At 31.5% G+C, this 12540-nt stretch overlaps 1 protein-coding gene across 1 annotated transcript; it reads left to right on the top strand.

The window, feature by feature from the left end:
* Positions 1–1060: 1060 nt before the first annotated feature.
* Positions 1061–11556, top strand: LOC119616072 (probable multidrug resistance-associated protein lethal(2)03659). Its single transcript, XM_037972219.1, has 7 exons — positions 1061–1140; positions 6333–6566; positions 6633–8567; positions 8624–9065; positions 10032–10182; positions 10251–11202; positions 11272–11556. Exons 1-7 carry the CDS (start codon positions 1061–1063, stop codon positions 11522–11524), a joined length of 4047 nt encoding a protein of 1348 aa, XP_037828147.1. The 3' UTR covers positions 11525–11556.
* The last annotated feature ends 984 nt before the right edge of the window (positions 11557–12540 follow it).

Below are 12540 nucleotides of genomic sequence, written 5' to 3'. Positions count from 1 at the left end.
AAATTTTCGATAAATAACTTCAATGTCATCCTAAATCGCTCTGACAAAATTTATACGAATAAGACCACATTTACCTTTAACTCTTTTTTCAAAAAAAATGTTTTTTTTATGAACAAATTGTAAACATATTTCGGAATTAATAATCCACATTTTCAACATACCCACTATTGTAGGGTTACATATGATCGGGCATGCCTAGTACTAGTAATACATATATATTTTAAGCTAAAAGTGACCGATAAGCTAACCAGAAGATCATCTTACCTTTAACGTAGGGTTAGGTACTTGAAGTTGCCATATTGTAATATTTGCAAACATACTTTAAGTTAAAAGTTAAAGGCAACATAAACTTCGCGTTAGCTTATCGGTCACTTTTAACTTATAATAAAGAAAAACAAATGATCTATCCGATAATATATAAACTTTAGCTATTGGAAAGTCATAATAAAGGGCCTTAAGTAAATAATATTATTATTTTAAATACAAACAAATCTTGAAACAAAAAACTATAAAACTTTAAGATTAAATAATCTAATCTTTATCTTATCACAAACATAGGAATAAGTAAAACATAAATGTCTAACTAATTCGTCGAGTATTAGATTTTGACTACACTATGTTAATTTATAGTTGTTTTTTATCAGCGTAAAAAAACACGCCTAAATATGTACATATGTATGTGTATATGTTTAATACATACTTACTCTTAAAGATTAAACTTATTTTGTTATATTTGTTTGAACTTTTTGGCAAATAACATTTTAAATAGAACTAACATGTTTTTATAAAACTTTAGTTAAAAACCAGTAGTGACATCAAACGCAATAAATAGCACGGAAACGGATTAAATAAATTTAATAAAAAAATGTGCAATAATTACAGTGATATAACAGTAAAAGATAAATAAAAATATTAATATAATGTTGTAGATTTAAAAAAATATATAAAATTAATAAATTATTTGCTAAGCAACTTACAATAAAAATTGTTGTAACTTAATACTAAAATAAAAAATACATATTCTGAAAAGTTTTATAAATTTTTATAATTTTTATAAAAAATGAATTGTTCTAGAAAAAAAGTTATACGTCCACAAAATCCTTATTCCAAGGCGAATATATTTTCCCGTGTTAGTTTTTGGTAAGTTTAACTGGTTTAACTAATCTTTGAGCATTTTTTATAAGATTAAAATATTATTTATCAAGTGTCCACAGAACACACAAACTACATACATACATACATATAAAATTAAATTTACTATAGCGGAAATACTAAACAATTAACGGCGTTAGTAACAATTAATAATATTAGTTTCTAAATTAAATACTTAGTAATAACTAATGGCATATTTAAGCTCAAATTAGTTGAAAATTTTTTGCTCAGCTTCTAGTCTTTCGTTTTCTACGCAATTTCTGAACGGAAAATTCTTTTAAATCAATATATCAACACAAAAATAACACTTTAAGATAAAGTGTCTGGGTGTACTTTATCGCTAATTGAATACTGCACTTTGTTACCATAAAGTATAAAAAAACGTCACAAATATTTCTTGATTTCACTTTAGAAAACACCCAGCAAAAACATGGTAATGACTTGCACTTATTCAAGAACTTTTTAATCACTACTATAAACCGCCTGCATTACTTAGAGGGCTTTTAGTAATGACTTACAAATAACTGTTTATGTATGTAAGTACATGCTTTTACAATTGATTAAACATTTTTTTAATGTTTCAGTTTTATACGTTCAATATCACGTGATTAAATTCGCATTCAGTAAGAAGCTTGTATTTTTAGTCTCATTCATTAAGCTTCCACATTATAGAAAATTTCGAAAGTACTATTTGAAAAAAAAAGTACTATAAAATACCTCTAATAGATTATCATTTAATCAAAAATTGTATGTTTCATTGTTCAATAATATATACAATTCAAAAAATATAATTTTAATGAATGAAAAAGTACCAAACGTCCCTTTACCAAAGTGGAAAGTACTAAAAAAGAATACAATTTCTCCCCTTTTCGCTTAGAAATATACTTTTTCGAGAATTAAGTTTACAAAATGTTCCGTATATAAATCTATATATCACAGATAAAACTCAAACGTTTCAAACCAGCATTCATTTGTTCCAGAAAAATAGTGCTTTCAAAAAGTACCAAACAATTTACTCGAATTTGGTCCTATATAGGACTTAGTACTCGAATTCCAAAATAATATACCAACAGCTTATTTTGTGTGAGTAAATAAACTACTTTTTCAAATTTTATAAAAATTGGCTCAATGAGTTTGAATAAAATTAAATTTTCCGTTTTTTCCTTTTTTGGTACTTTTTTCCCCAGTGAAATAGCAAAAATTTTATTGCAATAAATATTACAGTGTTAGTCCTTAATTTAATAGGAATAATTCAATAAACCGAAAAAGTTTTCTTAGGGCGGGTTTCTTACTACTCAGTTAAAGTAGGCTTAACTTGCTGTTAGATTAAACTCGGAACAAATTTAGGCGGACTTTAATCGATGTTGTGTTTTTCAGTTATGGATTTAAGATCAGTTAACTTTGTTAGTATTGCCAACTTTTCACTCAAAAACATAAACAATGAACAGCTGTTTTTTGGAAATAATACTTTTGTAAAATTAAAAATTTTGGAAAATTGTTAGATAAACATTTAAAACAATAATAAATAAAACAAAACAAATCAGAAAATTGCAATTTACTTAAAATATTAAGTTTTTGTTCTTCCGAAATCATTGTTTTATTGTTTTTGTTAATTGTGTCTTCTCACTTATAACTTAAGTTTAATTGGCCATTAACACTCAGTTAAACTAAGATAATAAGTAACGTTACTGTTTACTGAAAAACACAAAACATATATTAAACTAGGTTTAAACAAAGAATGTAGATTATCTTTATCTGAAAAACCCGCCCTAAAAAAAGTACCATAAATACAGTTTTCTCCCATTTACACCCAAAAAGGACTGAATTTTAAAAAAGTACGAAACAGGTGTCTCATAATTTTGGGAGATGTATCCAAAATATTTATAAAAATTTTATTATGTTAATTAGTTCAAAAGTTATAAGGGGCCAAAAAAGGTCCCAAAATCACATTTGTTACACATTTTTACCCCTTAAAAGTACGAATTTCAAAAAAGTACCAGACACCCATCTGCTTATTTTAAGAGTAGATACAGGTGCATTTAAAATTTTTCTTGTATCACTAATATTGTGTAAGATAATTAAGAAAACCTGTTTTACCCGTTTTTTCCCTCTTTTTACCCGTAAATGTACAAATTTCCAAAAATCCCTCCTTAGTGGATCTACATAACCAAAAACACATCTACTGTCAAAATTTCATGATTCTAGGTTCAGCCGTTTGGGCTGTGCGATGATGAATCAGTCAGTCAGTAACGCTACTCTTTTATATATATATAGATAGATTGTAATTGAAATTGTACCAATTACAATTATTTATAATTGTAATTAAAGTTTTGTCAATTACAATTACTGGTTATTGTAATGGAATAATTTAATACTACTTGTAATTGTAAATTTTTCCCTTATAATTACTTGCAATTTGTAATTAATAATACATAAATTACAATTACAAGTGATTGTAATTGATATACTTCAATTACAATTTCAATTGCAAGTAATTGTAATTCGTTATTTTTCAATTACACATTACAAATAATTGTAAATAGAATAGCTTCAATTACAATTACAAGTAATTGTAATTGACCATTTAATGAATTACTTTGTGTAATCATTACCACCCAAGCCTGCTAAATAGTTGCCCAACAATGTTTGTTATTACGTGAAAGAATAATAATCAAAACGTGTTCAATATTTTTCAAAAAGACAAAGTGTGACGTCATTAGCATTTAACTATAAACATAATAAAATGAGACACATTATCAAACTAATAATAAAAACATTAAACGTTTGAGCCCATATAAATTGAATGAACATGATAATTTTTAATAAATAACAAATGCTGACTTATAGTAAGTTTAAAAAACTTAAAATGTTTACGAAACTTTAGTTTAAAACCAGAAGTGGTACCAAGCACAGTAAATAGTAAAGAAGCATATTAAAAAGAATTAATAAACAGATGTGTAATAATTACAGTGACAACAAAACAGAAACAAAACTATTAATTATGTATAAATTTTTGCAAAAATTACACATTGTTTATCAATATTATACATGGGTGTTTCATATTTTAACACTATTTGGTTCGATACCGTAGATTACGAATATAATTCCTTTCGATTATTTCGTTAAGTAATTTTTAATAACAAAACTAGTGAACTGACAATATTATTAAAGCAAAAGAAGATAAAAAATCATTTTCAAACCAGCGATCTAATGGATTTTAATAATGGTTTCTTTAAGAATATAATTATACCCTACACCACTGTAGTGTCCGTCTGTCCGTCCGTCCATCTGTGTGTCCACTGTAAACCTTGTGCGCACGCTACAGGTCGCAATTTTCCACATAATATGATGAATTTTGGCACAAACTCTTCTTTTGACTCAAGAATGAAAATAGTTGAAATCGGTCCATTATTTCGTCTAGCACCCATACAACTACACCCCCGAATAGGGGTTTTGAGTTAACAATTATGTTAAATGTTGTAGAATCTATACAAAAATCTGCAAATCGATGACTTTAATGTCATCGTAAATCACTCTACCTAAATTTATACGGATAGGGTCATAATAACCTTTGCCCCCATATAACTCCTCTTTCAGAAAATCACTTTTTTGGCAACAAATTCTTAAAATTTTTGGAATTAAGGTAAAATCCCTTATTACATATTTGAGAAATAATACACATTTTTAACATACTGGAAGTGAATGATAAAATGTTAATTCTTTATTTTAACTGCAACCTATTAGCTGATAAACAATGAACTGTTCTAGAAATAAACTTCTACGCCCACAAAATCCCTATTCAAAAGCAAATATATTTTCCCGTATATGTTTTTGGTAAGACATTGATTTAACTAATCTTTGGTTAATTTTAAATGATATAAATTTTATTTATATTGCGGTATATTGATTTTGTCATTCCGTTTGCAACACATCAAAATATGGGTCAAAAACCCACAAAAGTATATATATACTGGGTCCTTATTAAATTCTAAGACGATCAAGCCATGTCCGTCCGCCTGTCTGTTAAAATCATGATAGGGACCACACGGGAGGAGCTATGTAGACAGTTGAAATTTGGCATAAATATTCTTCATTAATAAGGTTTGTTTGGTATTGAAAATGGGCAATATCGGCCCACGGTTTCGTATAGCCCCCATACAAGTGCACTCCCAAAAAACAGCTTTAACGGGCATAATTGTTTTAGAAGTACGAGTATAGCGATGAAATTCGACATAAATAAGTTTCATATAAGCCAAAATCTCTCTACCAAATTTTTTGAGGATTGGTCCATAATTGACCCTAAGGTCACCTTCAGTAAATGACTTTAACACTCATTACTGGCCTAAAAATATAGCGATTAAATTCGGCAGAAGTAAGTTTCTTACGAGCCAAAACCTCTCTACCAATTTTTTTGATAGTCGGCCTATAAATGACCCTACCCCCATATAAGGTCCCCTTCAGAAAATGACTATAACGCTCATTACTGGCTTAAAAATATGAATACAGTGACGAAATTCGACACACATAAGCTTTATATGAGCCAAAATCTCTCTACCAAATTTAGTGAGGATCGCTCCATAATTGACCCTACCGCCCACACAAGCTCCCCTTCAGAAAATGACTTTAACGCTCATTACAATTAATTTCCCCGCGAGCCAAAATCTCTCTACCAACTTTTATGTAGATTGGTTCATAATTAACCCTACCGCCCACACAAGGTCCCCTTCAGAAAATGCCCTTAACGCTCATTACTGGCTAAAATATACGAGTATAGCGATAAAATTTGACACAATTAATTTCCCCGCGAGCCAAAATCTCTTTCGAGTATATTGACATAAACAAGTTCTATACAAAACAAAATCTATTTATGTACAAAATTTTGTGAGTATCGGTTCAAAATTGACGCATATAAGGTCTTCTTCAGAAAATTACTCATACGCTCACGGTTTAAAAATGGAACAAAAATATTTTGTTTTTAAAAATTAATATTTTCTTAGTTCAAAAGAGCTAGGTCCACAATTTACCTAAGCCGTATTTCAAATATCGGCATACGATTTGATAGTGGGCATATGAGATTCAAAAACCGGTTTTTGGAAAATGTCGAATAATTGATCAACCTAATTTCAACTGTAATTTCTTAATTGTTAATTAAAAATTAAAAAAAATCTTAATTTCTTTAGTTGGTTAACAGATATTTTTCGTTTGGGCTGGAAAAAATCGATTGCTGAAGAGGATTTATACGAGCCGCCTAGTGACTTAGAATGTCAAGATGCCACAAAGCTCTTGGACAAACTCTGGGAAGAAGAAAAAAAATATAAGAAGAATCCAAATATTATATATATTCTATATAAGGCTTTTGCAAGACCTTATGTCATATGGAGCACATTATATGGAGTGTTGGAGGTAACACTTATGTAAGTAATAACTTTGTTAAAATCGAAATTAAAAAAAACAAACGTTAATAGCTAATTTTGTTACAGGGCTTTACAACCTTTATTTTTGGGAGGTTTGGTGACATTTTTTGCTTCTGACCAGAAGACTGTGAGTGAAAATGATGCTTTCCTTTATGCCGCTGGCATAATTTTATGTAACGTTTTAATAGTTTTGCCACGACATCAAAATTATTTTTATTCCGCTAAGAGTGGAGCACAAATTCGGGTGGCACTCTCCGGTTTGATATATCGTAAATGTTTGCAAATTCCAAAAAATTCTAGCGACGAAGGTTTACATACCAGAGCCATCAATATACTGGCTAATGATCTATCGGTGTTCGATATAGCTTTGAACTATATACATGATGTTTGGAAAGGACCAATGGTGTCTTTAATAGTTGGTTGCATAATGTTTTCCGAAATTGGTTGGGCTGCTGTAATTGGCATTACTTTCATGTTAAGTTTTATACCTCTACAAGCATGGGGTGCCCGTAAGGCTGCCTTTTATAAAAAGAAAACCTTGAAACAGACTGATCGGCGGGTAAAACTAATGAACGAAATCATTTCGGGCATTGAAGTGATTAAGATGTATGCTTGGGAAAAATCTTTTTCCAAGTTAATAAATTCTGTGAGAGGCGAAGAAATGAAAGCCATTAAAGGATATGCGTATGTGTATGCTGGTATCAACTGCTTCAACATGATTTGCCCCATTTCCATCTTTTTGGCTTTGATGTCTTATATTTGTTTGGGTGGGGTGCTGACGGCCAGGGCAGTTTTCATAATATCCTCTTACTTTACTATGCTTAACAAGCATATGGTAGCCTATTGGCCATTATCTTTGATACATTTGAGTGAAATCTGGATTTCCATTAAGAGATGTAGAGATTTTTTGCTCTATGATGAAGAAAAAACAAGCCAACCTGAGGAGAGTAACAATGAAAAGCAGAAACTACTTAATGAACAAATGCAGCATAACTGTAGGCGTATTGTAAATGCAGAATCTAAATTTAAGAGCCTAGAGATGTGTAATGTAAATGCCAGTTGGAAAACCAAGGCAGATGAGAGTTCCATGATGAAAACAGCTTTAGCCAGTATTAACATTAATTTTAAGGAAAACACATTGTCCGCAATTGTGGGACCAGTAGGCGCCGGCAAATCTACTTTAATCAATGCCATTTTGGGAGAAATAAAAACAGAGTCTGGGGAAATTTTAATCAATGGCAAGATTTCCTACTGCAGTCAAGAACCCTGGGTTTTTGGTGGCTCCATTAAGGACAATATTATATTTGCAGAAGACTACGATGACTTGCGTTATAAACAGGTTTTAAAAGTGTGCGCTCTGGAACGTGATGTGGAGTTGTGGCCCAAACGTGATTTGACTGTGGTGGGAGAACGCGGTGTTAGTTTGAGTGGTGGCCAACGAGCACGTGTAAATTTGGCTAGAGCAATATATCGCAAGGCAGATATTTATATACTAGACGATCCCCTTTCCGCCGTGGACACGCATGTTGGCCAACATTTAATGGACTATTGTATCAAACAATTTCTAAACGATAAAATACGCATATTAGTTACACATCAATTGCAATATCTCAACGATTTGGAACATGTCATTCTTATGGACTCGGGCAGTGTAATGGCTCAAGGAAGTTATCAGAAATTACAAAATTCCAAACAATTTCAATTTTTTGCTCAATCAGAAACTGAAGCCTGTGACGATATGCAGTTGGCTAAGAAAGTTACAGAAGATAATGCGGACAAAACTAACAGCGACTTAGATAAACCCGATAAATCAGCAAAGAATAAATCACAAACTCAGGAAGAATCAAATAAGGAAAATATGTTTAGTGGTTCTGTTCAGTTTAAGACCTACTTAACCTATTTTAAGTCATTTAATAATACCTGCTTATCGATTATAATAATAACACTGTTTCTATTAACACGTTTCATGTTAAACAGTATGGATTATTTCCTATCAAGATGGTGAGTAAATCTCAATTCGTTAACCCTGTAAATATTATATTTTGATTTTCTTTTAGGGTTATTTGGGAAGAAAAAGTTGCCTTACTACCGCTTAGCAATTATACAACGAATACCAGCAATAACTTAACAGACTTTGGAGAACAACGTGCAACAGTTCTCCATTTAAATAATACTCGTACTATTAATTTTACAACAAATAATACCACACAATACTCGAATAACGACAGCAATTATAGTGAAGAGAGATATCAGCGCATTATTATATATTTGACAATATTGGTTTCCACTTTTATTGTTTATGTTTTACGTACTTTTAATTACTATCGTATGTGTAATCAGATATCTATATATCTTCATGATTTGCTATTCCGTGCCATAACCGGGACTAATATGTTGTTTTTCAATACAAATCCTTCGGGTCGTATATTGAATCGTTTCTCGAAAGATGTACGTAGTATGGATGTGGATGTGCCTAAAATGTCAATTGATTGTTTACAAGTAAGTATTAAAAAAAAACGGTTGTGATTCCGTTTGTAATACAATTACATACTAGTCATAGACCAACATAGGTATATATATATTCTGGGTCCTTATTAAATTGTAAGACCATCTAGCCATGTCCACCAATCCACTCATCCGTCTGTCTGTTTAAAGTACGATAGGAGAAGCTTGATTGCAATCGTGATAGAAGTTTGAAGAAGTTAGTAATAGCTACTGTTTACTTCGAAATTTGAAGTAGGCGACATGTCGCGCCCATATACAAAATAAATATCAAGATTAGCATATATCAGAAACTGCAACAGCTAGATTTCCATGTCAACACTTGGGGGCAAAATGGATGGACTGGCTATAGTGGGCGGGCACCTCACATATAAGAAAATATTAAATTAGTATATCTGAAAAAATAAAACCGTTAGAGCCGCTTTTGTATCAATTTGAATATTTAAGATACAAATGGACAGACAAGCAATAATAGAATCCTCAAATTTTGCACAAACAACTTTGAAAATCATATGAACTTTTGAGAATAAAATGAACGGACCAGAAAGAGGGGGCGTGGCACTCTCATATAAATTAAATACAAATATTCGTATATCTGAGGAACTATTAAGGCTAGAATCCTCTATCAAAGCATGAACAACTTTGACACCCATGTAAACATTTGGGTTAAATAATAAGGGGCGTGACACCTCCCATTTGAACTAAATACGAAAATTCATACATCTGGCAAATCGTTAGAGCTGAAATCTGAGCAACATTGAAGCACATATGGACATTTAGAAAAATTGTTCAACTTAAAATAGTAGACGTTGCAATTATTTTAAGGGTAGCGAAGCACACTAGGTATAGGTAATATTTTATAAGAACAAGCTCATAAAATCCCACTATAGTCATGTAGGGTATAGTAAATGTAGGGTATATAGAAATTTTTATACATTTTTATTAATATAAATGAAAATTTAGTTAATTGTAGATATTTCTGGAGCAGTAATTATAGTGGTTATCGTGAACACATGGCTGATAATACCATCTCTGATTATTATCCTATGTCTTGTTATGCTAAGGCAAATCTACATTAAAACAAGTCGTGATTTAAAACGTTTAGAAGCGATTTGTAAGTATAATTTTGTAACTTAAACATTATTTTAATTAAAACTAAATACCTGCTTTCTGTCCCTTAAGCTCGCAGTCCAGTTTATTCATTAACAAATCAAACATTCCAAGGATTAACTACTATTAGAGCAATGGAGGCTGAACAAAATTTGGAATCGGAATTCTATTACTATCAAAATGAAAACACTTCAGCCTTTTTCCTATTATTTTCATCGAACAGAGCTTTTGCTGGCTGGATTGATATTCTATGTGTGTGCTATATTAGCATAGTAACTATAAGTTTTCTGACATTACGTTCAACTTTCAGCAGTGGAGATGTAGGTTTAGCTATCTTGCAAACGTGTGCCTTGGTGGGCACATGTCAATGGGGCATGCGTCAATCGGCAGAAATGGAAAATAATATGATAAGTGTGGAACGTGTTTTAGAGTATACAAACCTACCAGCAGAATCTCCTTTAGAAACATCTGGTTTAGTTAAACCCAAAGATCCGTCTTGGCCCAGCAAGGGACGCATTGAATTTGTCAATTTTTATTTGAAATACTCTCCTAATGGAGAGTTTATTCTGAAGAATTTAAACTTCACCATAGAATCGGAACAGAAAGTTGGAATTGTGGGCCGTACAGGAGCTGGCAAATCTTCTATAATACAGGCATTATTACGTTTGGCCTACAACGAGGGCGTTATACGCATCGATAATGTTGATATTGAAAATATCAGTTTGTACGATTTGAGGAGTTCAATATCCATTATACCCCAAGATCCGGTACTATTTTCGGGTACTTTACGCTATAACTTAGATCCTTTGCAAGAGTATAGCGATGAAAAAATATGGCAGGCCTTAGAAGATGTGGAATTAAATCAACATGTTAGAAAATACATGAATGGTTTAGATTGTGTTATGTCCGAAGGTGGTTCAAACTTAAGTGTGGGCCAAAGACAACTAGTTTGTTTGGCTCGTGCAATTCTAAGACAAAATAAATTGTTAATCTTGGATGAGGCTACTGCTAATGTAGATCCCATGTATGTTAAAAACTACTTATACAATAGAGATCAAATTTAATTGATTTTTATATTTTCTGTTCTTTTCAGTACCGATGCTCTTATACAGAACACAATACGCAAGAAATTTGCCGCTTGTACTGTCTTAACGATTGCCCATCGACTTCATACTGTTATGGATAGTGATCGTATTCTTGTGGTAGATGCTGGTGTTGCTGTGGAATTCGATCATCCTTATGTATTACTACAGAAACCTTCGGGATATCTACGTAAATTGGTAGAACAAACCGGTTCCGATACAGCTGCTACTCTCTTCCAAGTAGCCCAAAAAAGTTATAAATAAAAAACTAGTGTTAGCTGGTTAAATATTATAATTAGCGTGTAGTTAAATAATATAATTGAGATTACAAAAATATTAACTAATAAAAATTAGAATTTCTTAGAAAATTTAGAATGTACTTAAGGCCATAAAATATGTCTATGTTTTATTTTTCTCATATCTTGCTGACCGTTCAGAATTTTGATTTAATCTCTAGGGCAAAGTTGTAGCTTTAATCATAAAGAACGAAAATCATAAAATCTTATATATTGATTTTATCATTCCGTTTGTAACACATCGAAATATTCTGGGTCCTTATTAAATTCTAAGACGATCTAGCCATGTCCGTCCGTCTGTCTATCCGTCTGTCAGTCTATCCGTCTGTCTGTTGAAAGCACGTAGAGTCCGAACGGAATATGCTAAGTTGAAATTTTCCACAAATATTCTCTATAGGAAAGGTTTGTTTGGTATTGAAAATGGGCAATATCGGTCCACGTTTTCGGATAGCGCCCATATAAATGGACCCAATTATAGATCGGCGCATAATTGACCTTACTTACACTCCATATAAAGTCCCCTTCAGAAAATAACTTACAAAAATGCTCATTACTGTCTTAAAATGGCGATGAAATTCGACATAAATAAGTTTCATATGAGCCAAAATCCTACTAAATTTTATGGGGATCGGTCCATAGAAGGTCCCCTTCAGAAAATGACCTTAACGCTCATTACTGGCTTAAAAGTACGAATATATAACTAGACATAAGTAAGTTTCTAACGAGAAAAAATCTCTCTACCAAATGTTATGTGGATCGGTCCATAATTGACCCTACCCTAAGGTTCCCTTCAGAAAATTGCTTTAACGCTCATTACTGGCTAAAAAATACGAGTATAGCTGTGAAATACGACTCAAGTAAGTCCCTTACGAGCCAAAATTTCTTAACCAAATTTTATGTGGATCGGTTCAAAATTAAATGGGAGTAGTGCAATGAAATTCGAAACAAATACTTATTATACAAACCAAAACCTTTCTATCAAAT

This window comes from Lucilia sericata, unplaced genomic scaffold (genome assembly GCF_015586225.1).
Source record: "Lucilia sericata isolate MDLA Ls3-8-SP2 unplaced genomic scaffold, ASM1558622v1 Contig000055F_arrow, whole genome shotgun sequence".
Lineage (NCBI taxonomy): Eukaryota > Metazoa > Arthropoda > Insecta > Diptera > Calliphoridae > Lucilia > Lucilia sericata.
Note: the sequence above shows the minus strand (reverse complement) of the source record. Positions and strands in the feature narration are given on the sequence as shown.